Genomic DNA, 24,474 nt, shown 5'->3' on the forward strand with positions numbered 1-24,474 from the left:
TGTATGTCACCACTTCAGATCCAGCCTTCAGGAAAGACCTTCACTCAGAACTTACATTGTACCTCATACAATTACATAACAAGATCTGCACAGTAATGAATCCTTTGGCAAGTAGGTTCTTCCCACAGCCATGACTAGCCAGGGGTGGAGAACACACACCGCAAAACACCTAAATGTTTAATCACATCATTTATGTCTCAAAAAATTAATTTTACTTCCTGTTTCTTGCCTCAAGAAATTGTGGGTATTGAAAGAAATCCTAAAGCAAAACCAGACACAGATGCTGTCGCACTCCTGTGGATGCCACATTGAGGACAATTCTCACAGCAGCAAGGTCACTGTAGTTTCATTGCTAGAAGCTCTCAGCCCTGAGCTTAGAGCTGGACTCTTCTCTTGCTATGCTTGTCAGGCAGGTGGCCTGGAAACTCCATGGCATAGCCAGGAGGGCCACACGCAAAATAAGTCAGGTTAGAGAACACACAGAGTCACAGAAAATTCCACTTCATAAAGTATGGCACATGTAGAAAGATTTTATGCCTAATAAAAAACCCTGCAGAGGCCTCTGGAGCCTAAAGTTTATACAAGAATCATTCATCTCAGCAGCAGCACACTGAAGTGACACAGATACAGTATACTAATCACCCAAACTTCAGTGTTAACGTATGATTCATGAACAAGAAGTTCAGCACACAGTACCTATTGCTTTCTAGGATCATTGCAACAAATTGTATTTATCCAAACTGTAGAGTGTATTCAGTGTTACTATTCATTTGCATTATGCAACAGTCCCCAGGAATATTACGAACCTGATGGTCATCCATCAGGAGAAGGAACCAACTATCTAACGAAAGAGATACTTGCACATATGTGAACAATCTGGCAAATTTACAGGCACATTAAGACTACAGTTATTCCTTCCACTTCCCCTTAAATGTTGCAACTGAATAACACCCCTGCCCCCAGTTCTCAGCTATCTTAAAATGGCCCACCCTTTTCATGGCTACTTTGATATGACCAGAATTATTTTCTGTATTAAGCTGTGTATGATTTTAGCTGTGTAACTCTAATCTTTGTAAGTGCCGGTTATTTGCACAGGTGATACAGCAAATCATGTATAGCTGAGCATTAAAGTATGAATTTTTGAGCTCACGCTTGTCCCTGATTTCACACTAGGGTAAAAAAGTCCCTGAAGTTTAGCAGATGAAAACATAATTAAAAGCAACCTTGCACACATTAGCATTATTTCCTAAATATCTGAAATAAATACTTCTGTACAAAATAGCAAAGAACACCTGGAGACTCCTCTTTGAAGAATGACCTGAGCCATCCCAGAAAGGGGTTACTGTATCTAGTTACCATCAATTAAGAGCTCCTCAGGGAAAAAAAAGAGCGCTTCAAAGATGGAAAACTTAACTGGCAACAAATTCCTACTGAATCAATTTTCAGTAATCTCAGAAAACAATAACAATACATTCAAAATTTTCAGAGCAATCTTCCCTGTGAACACCTCCCTTTTGTTACATTGCTGCAAACAGCAAGCAAAAGGAAAATACTACAGACTAAAATGTAATCTGTTAATAGAAAAAAGACCAAATGTGCCTTATTTAAGAGGAACCAGGTGGATGAAAGTACAATAAAGACACAAACTTGACTGCTAGATACACAGTAAAAATTTGTGATCTCCCATAGAATGGGAGCTTATTTGCACAATTGCCATTTTCTTCTTTTCCTACAACACAGAGAAAATTTTAAACAGGAATAAGTTATATTTATAACCACCTGGAAACCCGTTGTATTTTGGTAATTTGATGTACCCGCGAATGAACCCTGTGTTTGGGAGCTCGAAACATTTCAGTGTTTCCCCACACAATGGAACACCCATCCCAGGCACTACATTCCTGAAGGCAGCTTTGAACTGCCTTATTTACAAGCACTCTTCATTAACGTTACATTCATGCTTTCTACTGTTCATTTTTTTTCATCTTTTGCTCTTGTTTTCTGCGCTCTCACTCAATTTTCACCTGTATCTGAGAGACTGCATAACAGATGTTCAAAAAATTCTAACATAATTGGAAGCACTTTCATATTTGTACGTAATATTGATTCTGTCCCATACATTTGTTTGCCAGTCATCAAGGCAAAAGCAGTTGGATATGCATATCCACATGTACAAACACAGATATGCAAGAGGTCCTAAACGATACTCACATAAACTATATAACTGTAATAATTTTGTTCTCTGATGTTTCTCCTCTTTTCTCAATTTTTCAGCCCATTACTTGTCACTTCCTTTTTCAGTTAGAACTAAAAAAAGAAAACTTGTTTATGAGAAAGTCAGCAGCATTACTTCCACACTTACCTTGCACATACCAATGCCCTTATTAGACAACTCTTCAAGCAGAGAAGAACAATTATTTATCATTTACTTTATCAGCTACAGTGAAGAAGCCCCATGAACAATGCACCAGGCTGGGTACAGGTACCAAAACCACAAAGCCCTTCACCAGAAGATGAGCTGTAGCTATGCCTGTACTCTTCTTATACAGCTCCTCTCCAACTACTCTAAATTATGTTTTTACTTCGGAAGAATACGGCAGTAGGCTTTAAAGTATTTCCCCTTCCTTGAAATTTGGAGGTATAAGTAAAGCAGAAAAGCCTGAACAGTGTTTATGTCACTACGTTTTCCAAAGGTTTCATCTCTTTCATTATTCTGTAATACAGTCCATGTAACCCCTGTGAGCTGCCCCTTCACGATTACTCAGGAAAAACACCACAAATATAAAAATATCAAATGGAAAGCCCAGAATGGAAGCAAGCATACAGAGAACACCAGAAGATTGTCTTTACCTTTCATTTTCTCCTTCCCCATTTTCAGTATAAGTAATATGGGAACACACACACGCTATGGGAAAATAGATGCTGTCAATTACAAAGGAAAGTGTTTTCCTTTGTAAACTCGATGAGACTGTGTCCTCACAACAGCACAGCCCCACCTGGGCAAAAAGCATACATATTTGGATGCACTGCCATCACAACAGGCCATATCAAGAACTGGTTAAGACCAAGCACACCAACACAACCTCTCTAGAGCTTTCCCAGCTAAAGAGGTGAGCCTCTGTTGCTTCAAGCACAGGAAACAAAGTAGATGAAGCCAGCCAGCTGAGAGTTCCCTTCTGTGGGCTCAAGTTTACAATCAAATTTAACAGATCCTAAGTTACCACGTGAAGCTGAACAAAATGCTACCACATAAAAAGGATGAGAAAAAACCAGCTTCAGCAAGATCTTACTACAAGGTTAATGGATAGGAAGACTTCTCCCAATTCTCAGACAGAATTGGGGTGTTTCAGTAATTATCAGTATCCATTCCTCTCTTTAAAGTTTCCCTGCAAGCAGCAATCAGAATTATATACGATCTCTGCATGAAACTAATGAATTCATGACAAAGACGACTCAACATGGTAAGAGATAGTGCATCAGGGGTATTAGCATCAGGCTCTAATGCCCAAAACCAGTCTCACAGCCACGTTCAAACTATAATGGAACTAGAACAGATACCAGTGCTACACAACATCAGCTGTCCAAGGACTTGGGTACCCACACCCACCCAGAAGAAAAGTAAAGAACAATGCAAAGATTAAACAGATTTGTTCTCTTCCTCTATCAAGAGAAAAATAATATGTGTTTCTGCTCTCTATGTAAAGCTATTCATAAATAAATATACAGCAGATTCAGCTGTAGAAACTTCTATCCAGGTCAAAGAAAACACTTCTTAAACCTTACCTAGTTACACTTCTTCATTACTACTATAAAATAAATATTACCTCTAAAATGAAGGTAGTTTGGTAAAGGGGAAAAAAAAAAGTACAAGGGCATATCCCATTAAATTTGGGCAATACCTTCCTGGTAGCTGTTTCCATCCTAAGAGACTTCCCGAACCAACACGTAGCACATCAGATCTTTTTTCCCTTCTTCAGGTGTTAGCCAGCAGAGATCACTCTTCTTGCCATTTAAGATTAACTCTCTAGAATAAGCGCACTTCCACTCAACTTTCCTCTCTGAAAGGGAATACCTTAATGATAAACTGCAACAGCAAAGAATTTTATCCACATAATACCTTTGGAGGGTACCAGAGTTCAAATCAAATCTTTACAGACCCAAAGCATCTAGGTTGTCTACAGGAGATGCAAACGCTTCAGAAGGATGCTCAAACTCACCGCCTTAGTTTCCCCTTACAGCAAAACCCCAAGAAATTCAAGAAACCTACAATTCCATATGCTGCTGCTTATCCAAATGCTAGCATACATAAACCTTGTTAAACAGACCCTTTGCTTGCACTTAGCTGTCAAGCATCAAAGGTCCTTTCTGCACTTCCATGTAAATTAATATCCCTATGCTATGTCTGATGCATGCTGGTGGAATCAAAGGAGACTCTTTAAGGTCAGAGAAGATTGTTGTATGGGCAAAAATGAGTGAAGAGGAAAGGCAAATGGTGCAACAAATACACAACATAGGAAACAGTTGGAAAAGCAAAAAATCCTCAACACCCTCCACTATTATCTTGCTAATTCCTAGACATTTAAGGCTGTACCTCACTATCATATAGCAGAATACCAGAGTCCTTTATATGACTGGCTCGGGTAACCAAAGTAGAAAACAGCTAGAAATAATACTGCCATTTGATTAGAAGAGAACTGGTTGCAAGTTTAAACACCATTTTGATTCATTAATCTCCAACAGCTAAAGACAAACCTAAAGCAAAATCAACACGATTGTAAACTAAGCACTCGTATCCTGTGGCTATTTTTTGGCCTGCTGAGAGAGAATGAGCTGATCAAAGACAGACACTTCATTGAGAGCAGCAAGATTAGTGCTGCTTCAGTGAGCTCACAGTTAGTTCCTATTAACTAACCTGTTTCAGAAGCTGGTAACACCGTAATTTTAGCTTCAATTTGAAGTGAAACAAGGGAGTGACCCCTCCTGCTGGCATTGCACCTGCCCTACAAGCTAGTGCAAGTTTATGCATAGTCTTTTGTTGTTGACCAGATGAAGAGCTGTAACTAATTCCACATTAAGGGGCACGAGCATTCAAGACTTCCCTGGAAAAGCATAGCAGAGGTACTGTTCTTCTGGCCCAACATACAGTGGCAAGTTGAAACCCTATCAAATGATTGCAGTTAAGCTAGGAATCCACTACAACCGATTATGTGAGGAGCTAACAGCTACCAGCAGCAAGCCAGCCCAGAAAGACATACAACAGTTCCAAAGTCATGCCCTGCAAGGCAAGCCTAGTGTTCCAGCAGCAACAGTTCGGATTGACTTAAAATACAATTATTTTTTTTTTTATGCATTATTTCTGAGTAACTCATTAGGTTACCAATATAACCACATCACAGAGGAAAAAGTTATCAGAAAAAGATTTTATTCAAACTTTGGATTTTTGTAACAAATGCAGAGGATCTTATCTGTGTAACGTACCATATTTCACTAGAGAAAGATTTTTGTCAGCAATAATTTGTGTATATATGTTTAGGCCTTGATGAATATCAGCTAAAAATAACATGAAATTCAATTCTGGGAAGCTGCATTTTGTAATAAATGTTCTCAAGATTTACTAATCTATCACATTATGTGGAAAGATACACGGTAAGAGATAACACCGAACGGTAGAAGGTAGGGTTGAAGACAGATTTCAGATACATTGATTTAAGCAAGTGGCAGTTGAAGGGGGGGTGTAGTAGTTTGTTGGGGGTTTGGTTTTTTTCTTTTATCTTTGAATTTCAGTCATTTTACTTGAGGGACATAGTTCTATATTGCACATTGGTATTTTTTGTCATGTGATACTTCAAATATGTGATGTGGACAATATTTTAATATCACACAAGTACTTTCTCTGTAGCAGTCTCACTTTCAGTCAGATTTTGTATGTTGAAGCAGAAAGGTTCAGGTGCAGTAGCTGGTACATAACTTTTCATGCATATACCTAAAATTCCTCCAAAAATCTGTTCAAAGTTTCACTCTCCTTTTAACAATTAAAGTATTAGAACATTAAAATGTAGTAAGAGTCATGAAGCACTTTGCCAAATAAGATACAATAAAAAACTTTTTGGGCAAAGATGTCTTCTTTTATGGTTTGCAACACATAATTCACCCCAGGAAAAAAGCTACAAAACTAAGAAAACAGTAAAATACCACACCTCTTCCACTCACATAGGCACATTGTTTATTGTTACCATCATCACATGACTCCAGCTACACTATTCCTCATAAATATCAGCCCCTCAGAGACATCCCGCTTAGTAAAAGATCTCCAAACAGACAACTAACAGTGCCAGAAGGCCAGCTGATGGGTGGTACGTGCGTTTATAGGAGCGATCTGAATGTCCCCACCTGTCAGGCCCGCCGGTCCCTGAGGAGAGGGGCCGCGGGCCCGCCGGTCCCTGAGGAGGGGGGCCGCGGGCCCGCCGGTCCCTGAGGAGGGGGGCCGCGGGCCCGCCGGTCCCTGAGGAGGGGGGCCGGGGCGGGAGAGCACGGCGTGCGGTGCCGCCTCAGCCGCGCAGAGCCAACAGCCGCCAGGGGGAGACGGGCGGCGGGAGCGGGGAGGCGGATGTGCCGGCTGAGCCCCGGCCCGCCGGGCCGGCTCCCCTGCGCCGTTGGCTGTGCGCCGCGGTGGGCGTCGGGAAAGAGGCGGTGGCGGCGCGCAGTGTAGAAAGGGCGAGGGCCGTTAGATGGCCGCCGCGGCTGGGGCAGTGCGGCGTGTGCCATGAAGGATATGTGCGGGTGAGGCGGCGGCCCCAATCCTTCCCCCGCGTCTCGCCCCGTGAGGGGTGTGGGAGGCTGGGGGGGATTTGGGGTGAGCCTGGCCTCCCCTTCTCTCTCCTCCGCCCTGGCAGGGATGGCTTCTTTATTTAAAAAAAAAAAAAAATCATGCGCCTCGCTTTCCCCGTGTGATGCGGCACGTGTGCGGGCACGGCCCGGGGCCCCGGGAGCTCTGCTCCGGCGGCTGGAGCCTCGACGCAGGACTGGGGCTCTGGTGGGCGGAGCCTCGCGTTTGGCGCGGGACGGGGGCTCCGGTGATTGGACCCCTGCGTTCGATTTGGAACGCCGTTGCGTTGCCATGGCTGCGGGGCGTTGTCATAGCGACGTCCCTACCGGCAACGGGCCGGTCCGGCCGTTAGAAGCGGGCCGCTTACCGAGCGGGTAGCGCCTCGGCGCTCCTGCTGCCGGTTTGGCGGCTTCGGGACTTGTCCTGTTGGTTTCGGTGGTCCAGCAGCCGATTGCCAGCCATCTCCCCGCTCAGCGGGAGGGATGGAGCAGGCCCAAGCGAGGCGAACCCGTCGGGCCAGGGTCAAGACCAAGTGGCGGCCGTTGTCCCTGGCCCCGGAGAGCAGCACCCCTGCCCTGCCAGCGCAGGAGCAGCAGCCAGCGCCTTTGTAAGGCTCTATAGGCATAAGTGACAAAAAGTGGGACAACCTCTGGTGTGAAGTTAGGGGCGGTTTGAGCAGCGGCAGCTGCGGGTCTGTCTGCCGGCGACCGTTGGTGGGGCTGGCAGGGCAGCGGCAGCCGGTGGAGCTGTGCGCTGCGCCGGGCAACTCCCGGCAAGGGTTGGTGGAGCGTTGGACCGCAACGAACTTCTGATTTTAAAATTGGTGTTTGCTGTAAACACAAGGCTAAGGGATGAACGGCTAGTGTGCCGGCTGTGTTACTTTGTGTCTTAAGATCCCGCCTGTGCTACATATGCCGGGCGGTGCGGTACGCTTGAAAGAGCAAAGTATGTTACTATTGTCTTCTTCAATTCCCAAAGTGGAATGAGTTCTGTTGGGTGTAAGTTGGTCTTTCAATAAAAAACGTTCCAAGCACCATGTTCGTCAACTTCTAAGTTGTGATCAAACTTTTGGTAGTACATGCAAGCAACGGAAAATTGTCTACTATTGACTAAAATAATTTGATCTTAACAATGCCCAGTATGTCTAATTGATACTGTCTTTTATGTCAATCTCTAATTATAGTTTCAATAGGAGGAATGGGGCAATGAAAGGCAGATGGTGCCCTTCTGTAAACTGGTAAGATCTTGAATACCAGCATAGTCTAAAACCCATTCTTGTTTTGTGCAAAGGTTTTGAAGTACAAGTGGTACAATGCACATAATACATAAAGCATGTAGGAGCTTGCTGCTGTAGGTGTTTTAATTTAGATGTAGCATACAGCAATTAAACATAAGCTTTAATTCTGTATTTGTTATGAAAATGATATCATAAGAAGGAAAATATTAATTGTTAATAGTTGGATTTAGGAGGTAGACAAATGCCTATAAACAAGGAAAGGTAAATTAGGTCAGAGCCTAGTTACACTTGCAAGTAAACAGCTCTTCTGCCTGGGCAGATAGGTGGATAGGGCTCAGTCCTGGTACCCCTCGGCTTTTTAGAAAACACATAGAAGAAAGTTTGGAAAATAAGCTCATAGAGAGGAGGTGTGGGGGGGAACCCACTAGATGACTAAAAGCTATGTCTGTAGCTGGATAAAGCTACTCTGAAAGAGAGAGAGAGAGAGAAATCCATCTTCTCTCGGTGGATGAGTAAAGGCAACAATTAGAAATAAGGAGCTGTAATAGCTTGTCTTTTTATTTTTTAATCAAGTATTAAAGCTGGTTTTTGAGCATTTCCTAATCCTATTCTAGCCAAAAAGGGTCTGATACTTCAAATAGTTATAAGGGTGTCTTGATTAACTCGGCTAATATTTGAAGTCATCCCTATGTGAAGCAGGAAAATATCTAGTTTGAATAATGGCATAATTAATCCCTTTAGCCTTAGGGTCTGGATATGGACTCTGACAAGCACAATGAGTTGTATAGGTCTTTTAATGTGTCTCCCCCTTTTCGTACTAGTGTTTCTGTAGAGGCCCTTGACCCATTAAGTACCATTCTTAGCTCCTGTCCCACTCCTTTCTCTTTCCCGGTTTCAGCTGCTAATGCAATGTAGGGTTCTTTCTCAGTTTTCCCCTTTCTAAACAGAGGGTTCTATGGTGTAAGGAAAAAAAAAAAAAAACCACAAAAAAACCCCAAAAAACCAAAAAAAACCCAAACCCAAAAACAACTAACACCACCTTTAACTTAATGTTGTCCTGCCATGTGAGTCTTCTCCTGGTTTTGATTGCAAATAAGTGTAAAAGTGCAGGGCAAGCAGAGGGTTGGAGGTGGAAATTATGGCTTGCTGTGACTGGAGTTCCAGGAGCAGTCACCCCATGGGTGTCCAGACTCGGATGCCTGGTGTCCCGCTCCACCTAACGGGGCAGTGAGCTAGCTAAGTCAGATCCGAGCACCCACTCCAAATGGAGCTTAACTTGTGCTGCTTTATATGCTGACATAAAATCATAGAACAGTTTAGGCTGGAAAAAACCTTTAAGATCCTCAAGTCCACATACATCTCTTGGATTTAGATAAAACAGATGTAGGTACAACTAAGCCTCTGAACTATAAAAAATTGAATACTGTTAGGAGCACTAGGCTTTCTTAGTAACATTAGGTGCAGATTGGTTGAGGTTTTCATTCATACTCTTCCATAAATAAAAACAAGGTAACATTGAATTTACTGCATCAAATCTGTTTAACAGACAACTTTGTTGTCTGTCCTTCCTCTAAATTAGGGGTCCTCAAAATTTTTACACAGGGGGCTGGTGCGCGGATGAAGTGGCAGGCAGCCATCTGTGGCTGCTTGGTTCCCCCCCAACCCCCGGGGGGGCGGGGGGTTCTGTAAATACCAGGGGCTGGATTGAGGACCGTGGGGGGCCGTATCCAGCCCACGGGCCATAGTTTGAGGACCCCTGCTTTAAATCAACTATAATGCCCTTCCAGAATCAGTAGAAGGATAGCAAATACATTTAACTAAAATAAGCCAGTGTTAAATTGTCTTGTTTAATGTTAGCAGGAAGCTGATGGGAATATCCTTAAATCAAAACTGATACGAAACAGAAATGTGTCCAAAACTTCAGCTGTATGTAGTGTCACCTGGAGTAGATTTCAAACTCTTTAATCTCCTGGTGATCAGTCCTATCTAGAGCAATGCAGATAAGTTGTATTAAGATAGTAACAACATAGATCGTTTCATCTATCCACAATTATTTTCTTTTAAAAGTAGTTGTGAGTTCAAAGTTAGGTCCAGTTATCTAAAAATCATAAGCAGGATTTTTTGCTTTGCTCACTTATGTTAATGCTGGGTAAAAGAACAGAAGTTGATTTGGAAACCTCTAAGCTGAAGGGTGGTTTCCAATAATATTTTTTTTGGTTTTGTGAAGTCTTCAGTATTTTATTTTCTCCCACAGTACTCCTAGACAGCAGAACCAGCCTCAAAAGTGCTACGGAATTACACCTCCGACTAGCTTTGCTCTTCCTAAGGATATAGACCGCATTCATACTCAAAAGCTGGTTGAAACAATGAAACAGTTTGGGGTATTTGAAGATGAGGAAGAACTGAATCACAGGTATAAAAAAACTTGTTATATGTTATGTTATATGTTAACGTCTTGATTTGCCCTTTTTTTTTTTTTTTTTTTTTTAAAGGCAAACTTAACAGGAGTTTTCTTTTACAGGAGGGTTATTCTTGGGAAACTGAGTAACTTGGTCAAAGAATGGGTTTCAGAACTTGGTGAGAGAAAGGTAAGAATTTTTTTGTATGTTCTTATCAAAACAGCTGAAGCATCTTTATTTCTTTTAAAGGCCATACTAGTAGAATTTATGCTAAAGTTCATCTTTAACTTTCTTTTGAAGTATTGAGTAGAGCTGTAGTAACTGCCATTGAAATAAGGTATAAAAGATACTTCAGATCAAGATCTTGAAGTCTTTGGGGCACCAAATTTGTGAAGTGGCTCTATAGGTTGACTTGTAGCAGGTAACAAAGCTGAAACAGCATGTTGTGAGGGGAGATTGATGGTAAATGGGCACTAATCTTGCCCCAGACAGTCTACAACACTCAATCTAGCTTGAGATCATTACACACACTAGACTTGCCTTTTGTGTAGCTCTTAGATTGTGTTAATTCATGTCCATCTGCTGCAGGGAAGACTAATAATAGGACTTAATTTGTGTCAATTAATGAAAGAACTGCTACGTTAATCTTTTTTTGAGTTGCAAGCACTTCAGAAAAACAGTATCAGTCTATTAGACTAACCCCTCAGTACAGGAGTGAGAAGACATTGTTCACAGAGGCTGTTGTAGTCCTTCTAAATAGCTTGTATGCTAGTTAAGCTTGCACATAGGTCAATGTATATCTTGTATTTTAAAGTAAACTCTCTCTCTTCTACCCACAGAATCTTCCCCCTTTAGCAGGAGCAGCAAATGCTAGTGGCAAAATAGCTACATTTGGTTCCTACAGACTTGGAGTACACACTAAAGGTACAGCTTTTATTGTGTGGTCATAGTTTTAATGTTTGAAAGTGACTTTCAACAGTAACAGTAGAAATGGAATCTCTTTGCAGGTGCTGACATAGATGCTGTCTGTATTGCTCCTAGACATGTGGAAAGATCGGATTTTTTTCAGTCATTCTTTGAAAAACTGAAACGTCAGGAGAAAATAAAATGTCTAAGAGTAAGTTCTTTCCTTGATAGAAACATTCCTTGACCCATAAGGTCATAGCATCTCAGGCTCAGCAGGAATTAAGAATATGGGGGACTAGAGCGCACTTTCAAATGTAGACAGAAATTTTTAGGTTTCTCTGGATGTTAACCAGGAGCAAGATAGTATCTCTTACTTTTCTTCTTCACTATTAAGGTAAATACCTTATAGCCACTGATACTGATGGTTTATTGCACACTGTTTATTCATTACAATACATGATCAGTCTCTGTATCTCTTGGCTAAATAATTTTTTGACGCTAGTATTAGTACTGTATTAGTGTTATACCACTTGCAGCTTATTAACATTTTTTTTTTTTTTAGTTCAGAAGCACCTCAGTCTTTATACTGAGTAATTCAGCAGTATACATTCTGTATTTTATCATAGTTTAAGAAAACACAGTCAAGTAGCACAAGATGTTTTCTTACATTTATCGTCTTCACAGGCAGTTGAAGACGCCTATGTACCTGTTGTCAAATTCGAGTTTGATGGTATTGAGGTAAGAATTTTGTTCTTTTTCTTTAAACAAGAAATTGTTTTTTCTTGCTTTGGAATAGGATAACTTTTCCAGGAACCTGTGACTGTGATATATTACAAGGTTATTGGTACCTGACAGTGTATCCAGGAAACTGTAATTAAACAGCCTGGCCACAACCTATCCCAGAAGGCTCTGGAATAAAATGGGAGCTTATGATGAGAGGAGCCCCTGGGCAGCCTGGCAGGCATGTGAACATCAGGAACATATTTTCTCTAAACCTGTGCTGTAGACCAGGGTGGCCTGCTTCAATAGCATTTATCTCACAAGGATTGTGCACAGGCTAGCTTTCTATGTATGAACCGTGCAAGCAGACAAAATGTTTTGCTGCAAACGAAAAATGAAGTGGTCATGAGACAAAGATCTGGAAAATGAAAAGCAAAAGTACTCATGATTCCTGCCTGCGTTTGTCAGCTGCGGGAGTCCTTGTATCTTGAATACATCTTATACAGTGAATAAAGACCTGCGTGCTGCAGTACCTAAGCAAGTTACTGCCTGGTATCACTGTCATGAAGACAATGACCTTTCTGTGGCCTTTATCTGGTACAGACATTTACAGAGTAATTTTCTTGCCTCAGACTGTACTAAAACCCAGGTACTTCAGGATCAAAAGGGCTTACTGCTTAAAGAAAATGCTCTCTCCTTTGCTGAGGTATAGCTGAGGTGAATGAGCTTGTATCTTAATGCCATGATTAATTCTAAGTTCCCTTTTAATGGAAATTCTAAGTTTAGAGTAATCTTTTCAACCTTAAAAAACCCCTTTCCCTAACTTAAAAAGGAGTGATGCAATGAAGGTTTTGTAAATAAAATACAGAACTCCTAGCAATTTTCTTGAGTTTTCTGACAAATAAATCTCTTGGGAGGTGTATTTATAGTCATGTAATTCTAAATCTAAATATTAACTACTCTTTTGAGTATTAACTATTCCCCACTAGTGTGCTGTTCACAAACAGTATGGCATGTTTACTGATGGTTGGCACTTTTTTTCCTTTTAAGATTGACCTTGTGTTTGCGAGACTGTTAGTGCAGACTGTTTCTGACAATCTTGATCTCAGAGATGACTCGCATCTGAGAAACCTGGATATAAGATGCATACGGAGCTTAAATGGTAAGCATATTTACAAATCTTTAGAAATAAATTGTTATTAGAATTTGTGTAGAAGGCCTGAGTTTCTGTACAAGATGCAGAAACTCATCTCATGTATACTGAAGACCTGAAGAGGTGGTGAGTTGTTATACATTTCAAGGAGTTGTGTGTTTAGATAGACCTTTAGTTCGTGTTCCTTTGATCAGAGTGTGTGCATTGTTTTAGTTTGCCACAGACACTGCTTCAGGTGAATACGCGGAGGGTTTGATAGAGAAGAATGTGTGATAGTTCATAAAAAAAGATATTTAAAATACCTGAAGCCTAACTTGCTCACTGTTTAACACTGACTGGTTTAATTGTTCCTGGCTGTCAAAACAGCCCTAGCTTTTGGAATCCTGTAAAAAGGCCTTATTAAAAATTGTTGACTGTGGTCTAAACTATGAAAAAGCTGTTGAGGGCACCAGTTACCTGAAGTGATACTGAATGTTAGGTGTAATCTATAATTTTTAAGGTAATACAAAGCAAGTAATCCAAACTTGTTATCATAGACCTGAATGATAAACTGTAAGCTATGGATCAAGTGTAGTATCAAACTGACTTGTACCTGTTATTAGGAAGTTCTGTACCTCAACTTCTTTTCTTACAGGTTGCAGGGTTACTGATGAAATACTAAATCTAGTGCCAAATAAAGATAACTTCCGGCTCACACTCCGTGCAATCAAACTGTGGGCCAAACGTGAGTAGTGTATTTATTCCCAATCTTTAAACTTTTCAGAGGTGCATCGTCTTGAAAAAAGACCATTAAAAGTGCTTCAGCTTTGGATAGCTGATTAAATGACAGTTTTTAAACTAAAAACTGCATTTTGGGTTAGATGCAAGGTCTGTCTATGTGGCAGATTGTGTGGCACTTTGTGTAAATGGATGTAGAGGAGGGAGAAGAGGGGAGTGCCTACAGGACAAGGTGCTGCGATGCTTATCAGGAATCCGATTACAAATGATAAAAATGCCAAGTATAAAACTCAATACGTAAGTAATAAGAAAATACCATTTGCACGTGTGGCTAGAGCAGGCGCTAGAAGAATGACAGAAATTTTCTTAAGTGAAATTGGAGTAAAGGAGGAGCTGTGGCAGTGTGGTAAATGTTAGAGTAACAGTATTTTGGGAAGTGGTGCGGTAACAATTCTTTTCCTCATCCCTGTAAGGACCAGCCATTTTGGCCTTGTTGCACTGCAAAAATAACGGACTTTGAGTCTGAAGTGCATTAAATATGCTATAGATGGTGAAGTTGGTAAATTTGAAGGAATATACTTAGGTATTGAAAGACCACAGGCTAACTACAATGTATCCATCCCTTCTAGAGCGTGGCATTTACTCCAACGTTCTGGGATTTCTTGGTGGAGTTTCCTGGGCAATGCTAGTAGCAAGAACATGTCAACTCTACCCGAATGCTTTGCCTTCTACACTTCTTAACAAGTTCTTCTTGGTTTTTTCGAAATGGTAAGAGATATTGTTTGTTATAATTAGCATAAAGCATTAACACTTTAGAGGTCATTCTTTCTGTAAGATTTACATTGACAGTGTTCAATCCTACCCTGAATTACATGGCAACATTTTAAATGGACAGTTACTTACTGGCTTTTCTTTGTAGGGAATGGCCAAATCCTGTAATGCTGAAACAACCTGAAGAGAGCGACCTTAATTTACCAGTATGGGACCCTAGGGTATGTAGACATTGAATTTGGAAACCTTTAAACTTTCTTCTAACTTGAACTGATACTAAGCAAAATTTTTTAATATCCTAGGTGAACCCCTTGGACCGTCATCACGTAATGCCTATCATCACACCTGCCTACCCACAGCAGAACTCCACATACAATGTGTCTGTGTCAACACGAGCAGTAATGATAGAGGAGCTCAAACATGGTAAAGTTCTCTTCATGCTTATTAACTGAATAAAAAGTACAATTCTTGCTATGAAATCACATTGTCTGAATTTGTTATATTCTGTCAGGTGTTCTGCCCTGTTAGGTAAGCTAGGTGTCTGGGAAGTACGCCTGTTGCAGGCAGTAAGGGACCGGTTTTAGAATGAACTGTTGTAGTAGACCTGCATTGTGTCAAGGGAATTTCTGCTTTCTGATCTGGCAATTACTGTTCAAAACCCTTATCTTGTGAAGTTTATATTGTGCTCTGCTAGTCTTAAGAACTAAATGGTAATATGGTTTTCAACCTTAATTCTAGGTCTTGCAGTTACAAATGAGATTCTCCAAGGAAAAGCGGACTGGTCAAAGCTCTTTGAACCACTAAACTTCTTTCAGAAATACAAGTATGTATGAAACCTGTTGTCTGAACTTGACATCGCTTAATTATTAGCATAGTGAGTTTTAACTTGCAGTCTAAACAGAAGATGGTATTAATGCTTGTTTTTCAGAAACTGGAGGTAGTCCTGAATTTTAGTAAAGATAGGTATAGGGAAGATAAAAAAACTGTATGTGTTATGCCACTGACACTGTTTATTAGAAAAAATCAACTATGATACTTAGAATGCAGCAGAACACAATTTTAAAGGATGTAATTGGGTTTTCTTCAGTTAATACTGGTGCTGAATAAAGGATACAATCTGCTATGTCTGGAATTCATATCCTATACACTTAAGGCAGTTTTGGTTTCACTTGAAGGAATATAAAATCCTAAGCTAGTATATTCACTTTCCTTTTCTTCTAGACATTATATTGTGCTGACTGCTAGTGCCTTTACGGAAGAGCATAGCTTGAAGTGGTAAGTCTTGCTTTAAATGTGGATTCAGTGCATAAGTGAAACACAACTCAATGTTGCAGTTTATTGTTAACTGTATTAACAAATGAAGTACTAAACTGTGCAACTAGGCTTGGAATACCAAGTGAAGCAGACAGTTCATCAGCAAAATTACCTTCCCTTCACAAGAAAGCTTTTAACATAAATCTTGCTGTTTAAGAAGTTAACCTAAAGATCTGAATCATGATGAGAAGGAACAGAGGGTTAGTGTGCATATGCCTGGAGGTCAGACGTGCTGGGTCATCTGGAGAAGCAGATGCAATGAGTCCAAGGACACTGCTTCCCCCACACTGCTTCAGTTAAGATGATGTTCCTTGTTGCAGAGGCTGAAGCAAGTGGGAATTACTTGATGTAATCAGATGCATAATGGAGCCTTCTAGAAACTGCTCTTCTTGATCTTTGGGGTAAAAAGGAGTTTTGCTGCACTTCAAAATGCAGCCAGAGGTGCTGGGATCTGCTGCTTGTTGATATTTTCATCATAGCTTATAGGCTGAAGTGTTGTATCTGAACTGTTAAGAGTACAAGTTAAAATTATTTGCCTCTGTCTTTGGAAAATTTAAAGCTCAAATGTCATGCAGAAACATCTCAAACTACAGTGAGTGTGGTATAAAAATGCGATATCCTCTCAGCTGAATGAAACTTACTACTTATTGATTGGTTAGCCAGTATTGGTTAGCATATAACTACTGCACTGGTTACAGTAAAAAATGAGTAAAATACTCTTGTTCTTACTAGGACTGGCCTTGTCGAATCTAAAATTCGTCTGCTGGTTGGAAGCTTGGAGAGGAATGAATTTATAACCATTGCACATGTAAAGCCACAGTCTTTCCCTGGCAAGCAAGAACCCTATAAACAGTGAGTTTCATTACTTCTCTGAAATACAGTTTGGCCAATGTTTTGTAACTTCTTTATATGCATTCACCTCAGCTCATCTGTGAGAGATGTTCAATTTTGTAGGCATGTGCTTTAACACATAAGGTTCTGAGCCTGTGAAATCTTTTCAAAGAAGGGAGAACTTCAGAAAAGTACTCTGAGAACTTCAGTTTAGGCTGACTCTACTCTTTAACTGCTGTGTAGTTGCAAACTGTTTTGCTTATTCCCTTGTTGAGAGTAGCTCCTAGCATCCAAATAACTGCCATCTGTGCATCAATGATAATTTGTGAATCTCTTTTTTCAGGAACAGATACGTGTCAATGTGGTTCATTGGAATCGTATTTAAGAAAGCGGACAATTCAGAAGGTGTTAATATTGATTTAACTTATGTCATACAGTCATTCACAAATACAGGTAAGCTTATATTTTGTTCTGGTCTGGTAAGGTTTCTTTTTTTTATTCTAGTGGAAGTTGTTTCATGAAGTGAGTTATACTTCTGGTATTAGCTATTAGGTATTTCTATAGAAAGCAACATATAGAAGATTAGCTTTAAAAGCATACTATTTTGACACAATGAAACAGACTTTCTAAAGAAACCCTAAGTAACTTTGATGAATACCTAATGCAAATGTCCCCGCTAAGCTACAACACAATTCCATGTTAGTTTACAGGCACGCTAGCAACCTCAATGTGCTGAAGGAAGATATGAAGATTGAGGCAACTTATGTGAAGAAAAAGCATCTCCACTATTTTCTGCCTGAAGAGGCCTTACAGAAAAAAAAGAAGGTATGATACAAATTTGGCTCTTCTAGCAATATTTTCTTTGCTTTAACAATTACTTAAAGACTTCATTATTTTAACTGTAATTACAGCAAAGCATGACAATTTACAATCAAAATATGTATGGGCTTCAGTACAAAATGAATCCTTCAGATGGAAGCTATTTGGACAGTTCCAGAAACATGGACTCCAGGACACCAAAATACTCCTCTTCATTCAATAAAATATCTAAATGGGACACCTCTCCAGCAGAGATACAAAGGTTAGCACCATAACCTTAGAACTGTGAAGCTGCTGCTTTTAACTGACTCACAATGTCAATGAAGTCTAGGATTTCTTGTTGGAATCTGTGGATTGTAAGCGTGTGGAGGGCTCTAATGGCTTCAGGAGCAAAGCTGGCATCTCCTTTGGGCACATGGGCGGGAGACAGGTTAAAGAAATCTTTGATGAAATCAAACATACAGTAACACATAGGAATGAAGAACAACTTGATATCAGAGAAATTATTTGGTCTTAAATATAAATCCCCTTAGGTTAGTGTGTAACTTGAAGCCGGAGTATTTTATGTGTAGGTAACCATTCTTTCTAACAAAAGTATGGTTGATGCCAAGCAGAATTAAGTTCTAACACACCATCTTGATCACAGAAACACTGGAGCTGCTGCTGACTTAGTGGAGGGGTATGAGATCTTGGGTGGGAAAAGTTTTTCACTTCTGGGGAAGCCTGCTTGTCCAGAAGCTACTTCAGCACAGGAGGAATATGTAATCTTGAGAGTAATAGCCCAATATTGCCAAATGTGTAATGCCTGCTGTGTTCAGGCTTTTGGATGCTGTAGGAGCAGCATAAAAAAAAGTGCTGGTATGGATAGAACAGATAAATCTAGCACTCTGTGCTGCTTTCAATGAATGTACTAAGCTGGAAAACAATACTGGTACATAGTGTTTTCTTTAGCGAGTCTCTTAAGTGTATATTTGTGGTCTGATGTTCAGCAAAATGAAAATACTGTGCTAGATTGCCTGTGAGTTTGTTGTTTAGTAGACTTGTGACAATGAGCTTAGAAGGTAGATGTTTGTCTTGCCTGTACTTTCTGGCAATGAAATGTATAGAATTTGGCAAATTAGCATTTTATGACTCTAGCGTCTGGCTTTTACAGAAATCCTATGTATCTGAGATGTAACGGTGCTGGTGATCAAGAGAAGATGCCTCATGTATTTGTGCCATCAGTGCCTAGGGGACCCTTCGCTCCTGTTGTTGATTCAAGTATGTATCGAAATAGTGAGTGGAATGCAGTCTAATCTCATGGCCAAACTAAAAGCTCACTGTCTCCCACAGAAATGGAGGCTACAGTTGCAGTGAGAGCATCAGGACCTCCAGCTGGTTTCACCACTCCAGGACCTAACAAAACTTCTCAACTTGGAGCATGTTTTGCCAAAGGACAGCATGAATTCAGCAGGACTCTAATTGTGGAGCCTAGTAATGCTGTGCCTAAATGGCCTTATTCACAGAACTCTACGGGATATTATTCACCTATATCACAAGAATACCACAAAAAAGCAATAGGTGGAGACAAGGTAATAAAGGGGGTCTAGGCCAGGGAGGGTTTCAAGTAGTATTAATTATTGATGTAGAATGAATGAAATAACTGAGAAGAAATGCATATATGCATCCCCAACAGATTCAGGAATCTAAATTTAAGCATAATGATGGTTTTACCAGGATATAGGTATGAGAAATTGCCTTGAATATAATGTACAGCTATTAAACAAATCTTTTTTCTAAAATCTGGTATTAGTGACTACACTGTTTCTGGTCCAGTGGCAGGGTCTGTAGATACTACTGTGTTTACATATTACTGCAGTGACCAATTATGGAATGAACTGACTTATTTGGAAGCATTTCATAAAATTAAAAAAAAAAAACTTATCTCAAAATGAAGAGGATATAAATACAAAAGCATGAGCTAATCTTGTTCTGGCAGATGATTTTTGAATGCCTATTGAAAGTTTTGCTGCTTTAGAAATCAGCAGCCTACTCAATAGGTTGTCCATTGCTGAAAAGACAGTGTGGAGCTGTCTGTTAAATCTTGTTTCTGTGGAAGCTTTAGATTAATGTTTGATTTGTTTTATTGCTATATATAAATCTTCTTAAATAGCTGTTCTTGTGGCTTGACCTCTGATTTGAGGCAGAGGCAAAGAATAACTAGAAAAACCTCAATTTTGACACTTGTAAAGAATCAACTTGTGGAACTCTTATCTTAGTATTGAATATTTCAAGTACAAATTTCAAGGTTTGGGTAGTAAGACTTTTTGAGAGGCTTGAGGTTCCTTTGTCATAATGGTAGTCTCGTCTAAATGTTGTGTTAAGGTTGGCCACTAATATGTTTAATGTGTTGACTGTAAGCTGTACCCAAATATGAAGGTAACTTTAGTATAGCAATTATTTTGAGTCTCTGTATTCTGTTCTTCCAGTTAACCGGACGGGACTCTGTGTTCAAAGATGCTGGCAAACCACAAGATGTCAGAAGACATATGGAAAATGTAATTTTGAAGTGGTATTACTCAGTGGGCTAACTGAAAAGCTGAATGGGCTGTTCTAGTGTCTAGGCTACCTCATATAATACTGTACACATTTATTGATGTAAATTGAAATATGCTTTTTAGTTTAACTTACTTCAGTCTTTATTTCCCAAGTATTACACCTGTATGACTTATCTTTTAAATGTTACTATACATGATTTGGTAGTATCTAGCTTCTTGCTATGCTTGAAATTAGATTTTATTTTATTTTTTTAGACCGCTTGATTTACTGATGTGAACTAAAACTACTACAAAGACTAAAGCATTTGGCCTCTCAAAGGGAGGATAAAGAGCTTTATATTAGTGTAGCTTGACACTGAAGCATAAACTTTTGAGGGCACGCCCTCAAATCAACATATGGTCTTGTTGGTAAAGTGAAAGTTGAGAGAGATACCTGAAACACTGTGTGTGTGCTTATAGGGCTTAAAAAAAAAAAAAAAAAAAAAAAAGTAGAGGTTGTCAATGAATGTATGTATTTAGTTTTTAAGTATCCTAGCTGCCAGACCTTGCTGTTTCTCAAGATGCGAATTTGACAGTACTGCCTCACAAATCCCTTATGGGTTTTTTTTAGGGTGGCCTTGGAGGAAAAGCCATGCAGGTTCAATTTGTCAACGGCACAAGATCACAGGTATTATTTATTGTCCCTTTGTGTTCATAGGTAAAACAAAACTAGAATTTTCATTTCAGGTATATAGATGTGTATACTACTAATGTGTAAACTTGGTGGTTTGAAGTAGGTAAGTTTCTGCTTGTCATGCCTTCACCAAACTGAATAGGTGAAAAATGACCTTCCAAGTTTACTCACAGAAGTGAAGCCAAAGTTTCCAAGTTATTAGACTTGAAAACCCATGTACTCAAACACTGGCACAGTTTGTCTCCTGATTTAGCTTTTTTTCTGAAGCAAAAAATCTGTACTCCTTGCAGATCTTTCATGAGGCAATCTGAGCACTTAAATACTTGTATGCTGATTTCTGTGATGTTACTTGGAAGCTTTGAAGTGTATAAGTGGCTTTAACTCTTTATCATGTAAAATGTTGTGAAATGGAGGGTTATAAGACTGGAAGTAATCTGGACAGCAGAGGTACTCTCTTTTCCTGATCCATGGATCTGAGAACAATGGTAGCTTCCACTCCTATGCTGTTGAGCAACATGCAACTTACTTGCCCCACTCAAGAATATAATTGTCTCAGGTGATGCCAGGAAAGAAGTGTGCAGAGGGGAAAATGCTATTGCTCTGTAAAACTGGTGGTAACTAAACAAGTGGTGTGGTGAAACAAATATTTATCTCTAAATGTTTGGGTTTGGGCCATACTGTTTTGGTACATAAAACCTTTCCTAGTTGAATGTAACATTCTTTATCTGCTGCTACTTCTGAATTAATTAATTTAAAACTTTTTTTCCCCCTGTGACATCTTTTTGTGTTGTAGAGGCTTTCCAGTAACGAACTACCAGATTCCTCATCTCCTGTTCCAGAAAATAGTGTTAATGTTGCTAGAAAAGCCATCAAATTTACTCTTAGTAGATAGTTGGTATTTCTTCAGGTAAAGAAATTAACTTGTTTATAGTGTTCCAGATTATCAACGTGTACTGTAGTTACCAACAAAGTATGGAAGGTTACTGTTGCCGTACTGCAGTTGGCCAGTCAAAAATCATGGTCTTATTTTACAGCATTGTTATATATTTTGAACTACTCTTTGCATTGTCTTGTAACTTATCCTTACTAATCTTTTTTTAAAGTCTTAACTTAAACAGCTTTTGAAAAAGCTACAAAATCAACCTGTCCTGTGACCTGGATTCAGAATGTATGTAAACAGGGTTAACCAGTCACTGCAACCACAGTCTGGTTTCAAGTGTATATGAATGTGTTTGTATTAATTTGTGCCTTACTTGTTCATGTGCATATATTGTTCTTATCTTAAATTATTTTCCCGTTCGGTGCGTGCAATCCTGTGTATCTACCACAATGGTGCTCAGCTTCCTCAGTGAGTGGATTTCCACTGTCTAGCACAGTCATGCACTGCACAAGTGTTGCTTCCCATGGAGGCCCATAAATAATGTAAATATTGAAGGAAATGCAGCACAGGATGCTACCAAGATGTGGAGATGATAGACATGTCCCATGCCATGTTATGTGATGATTTTTTTGTCTTAAGACTGCTCCAGCATGAGACTTGAGGGTTTTCTGTTGTCACTGGGTAGTAAAAAAGCTAAACTTGGAAGACATAGCTGAAGATGCACTTAAACATTGCAACAGCTGAGGCTGTTGTGACACTGCTACCCATCTGCAAGCTGCGGTCCTGAAACCAACCAGCGTGCAGAAAGTGGTCTCAGATAAACCCTGAAAGCTGTTCTAAATGGCTACGTGTAAACTTGTAGGTCTTAAGACCAGTCCTGTAAACTGATAACACTGCTTACCCAGCTAAATGTGGTTGGGTTTTTTTAGGGGTTGGGAGAAATTCTGATCATATGAAACAAATGTTATGCTATCTCACTATTGTAATTTCCTTATCACTTGGTAATTTTGTAAATGAAGTTGTATTTTTTCCAGAGTATTTTTGTATGTGCTATAAAATACTATCTTCCAAAGAGAAATTTAAAACCTTCAGTCTCTCCTTTTTTCAACTCAGACGGGATCTGCTTAAAGAAACGCAACAAATGAAACAAAATGTGGGGCACTGCCACAAAAAATATGCTCTTCAAAACTGTAATGTCACACTAGAGTAAACTTGAGGGGACTGGGGACACTGCTTTCCTGCTTCTGGTATTTCCACGTTTTGAATTAACACCCTCTGAATAGTGTGGTTTGCTAACTGTGTTGACAGCTGAAGCCCCAGCTCTTTGTGGATAACAGGTACCCCTGAATTCTTTTAAAAGGAGTTATTGGCTTAAACAGCAATTCTGAGCTCTAATCATCTTAAGCATCCACCCAAATCCCTACTGACAATAACCGAAGGAGTAAGAAGAGGCATGTCTCTTGTAAGGGCTTTGTTCTCTAGCACTGCCCCTACTGCACATAATCCAAACTTGTGGAGAAGGTATGACTGTATCGCAACAGACTTTGGTTTTTTCGTTATGACCTCTGGCTTCCAGCTTGCTTCCAGTGCAGTTTATAGCTTAGAACATTGGCCTCAGTGGGTTTGAAAGGTCATGTTCTTCTCTCTTCCCTCCTAAAACTTAAGACTGCAAGGCTTAGGTTTAGCCACTGGTTAAAATTAAGAAACCACTCATGTTACTTACGTAGCTTTTAGCAAGACTGCAACTTGAGTTTATAAAATGGTTTTAATGGTCACAAAACTGAGGTAACCATGGTACTCAAATATTGTCAAGTCTGTATACTAGTTACAGTATACATGCAACTTCAGCACCTGTGTAAATAAAAATCCATCATGAATTTGGAGTAATTAAAGCTGAAGTAAGTGATAAGATAAACAACAAAGCAAATATGCAAAGTGTTTTGCGATAATGCACAACCTGGTAATATTACCATGCTTTTAAACAAATTCTCCCGCTTGGGTATTCAAAGACTGTTAAAGGCTATTTTGTCCTTAACCTTTATGTCAACACGTGCATATTTGCAACTAGTCTCAAACAGACCTAGCTAATGGGTATCAAAGTATACGCCTTTACACAGATACTTGCTTTACAGTTATTTTCTGTTTGGTCTTAATTTTTTTTTCTTTTCTTTTCTTTTGTTTTTTTTTTTTTTTTTTTTTTCCCCCATCTCCCTCTTAGGGTTTTTAAGAAGAATATTTAGGAAGAATGTAGGTTACTAGTTTCTTGGATTTGATTCAGCATAGGCGCGAACACATTTTGTTTTAACTCAACGCTTGATCCAGTGCAGCGTGACATGACTGTTCTGGAGTTTCCCTGGATGTTGCAGAAGTTCGATACTGCCCCCGGATTATTCAGCTTAGATCTTACTTCTTTCAAATAAAGTTCAAACTTCAATAATTAAACTTAAATGTTCTCCTTTAACCTTGTGGAGTTAAGTCCTCTGTTAATAAAGTGGTTGCAAGGAGAGTTACTCACGCTTACAGACTCAGCGAGGGAGTCTCTGATATCAGACTTCCTACAAACTTTGCTGTTTTTTAGCTGATTGCTGTAGGTATGGCTTGGAGGTCCAGGTGGAAGGGGTGAGGGATGCGTGATCAAATCCCTTAAAGAGGAGTGGTTCTGTATTGAAATTGTTTATGGTTAGTAACTTTGAG

At 39.7% G+C, this 24,474-nt stretch overlaps 1 protein-coding gene across 1 annotated transcript; it reads left to right on the top strand.

Annotated features, from left to right (window-relative positions):
* Window positions 1–8,301: 8,301 nt before the first annotated feature.
* PAPOLG (poly(A) polymerase gamma) lies at window positions 8,302–21,792 on the top strand. The gene is made up of 22 exons (XM_040612223.1): window positions 8,302–8,321; window positions 10,315–10,473; window positions 10,582–10,648; window positions 11,299–11,383; window positions 11,467–11,576; window positions 12,050–12,103; window positions 13,136–13,247; window positions 13,873–13,962; window positions 14,585–14,723; window positions 14,875–14,947; window positions 15,029–15,149; window positions 15,465–15,549; window positions 15,948–16,001; window positions 16,773–16,892; window positions 17,215–17,324; window positions 17,575–17,696; window positions 17,783–17,952; window positions 18,844–18,950; window positions 19,023–19,261; window positions 20,159–20,227; window positions 20,838–20,894; window positions 21,694–21,792. Exons 1-22 carry the CDS (start codon window positions 8,302–8,304, stop codon window positions 21,790–21,792), a joined length of 2,262 nt encoding a protein of 753 aa, XP_040468157.1.
* The last annotated feature ends 2,682 nt before the right edge of the window (window positions 21,793–24,474 follow it).

The sequence above is a fragment of the Falco naumanni genome, chromosome 12, assembly GCF_017639655.2.
Source record: "Falco naumanni isolate bFalNau1 chromosome 12, bFalNau1.pat, whole genome shotgun sequence".
NCBI lineage: Eukaryota > Metazoa > Chordata > Aves > Falconiformes > Falconidae > Falco > Falco naumanni.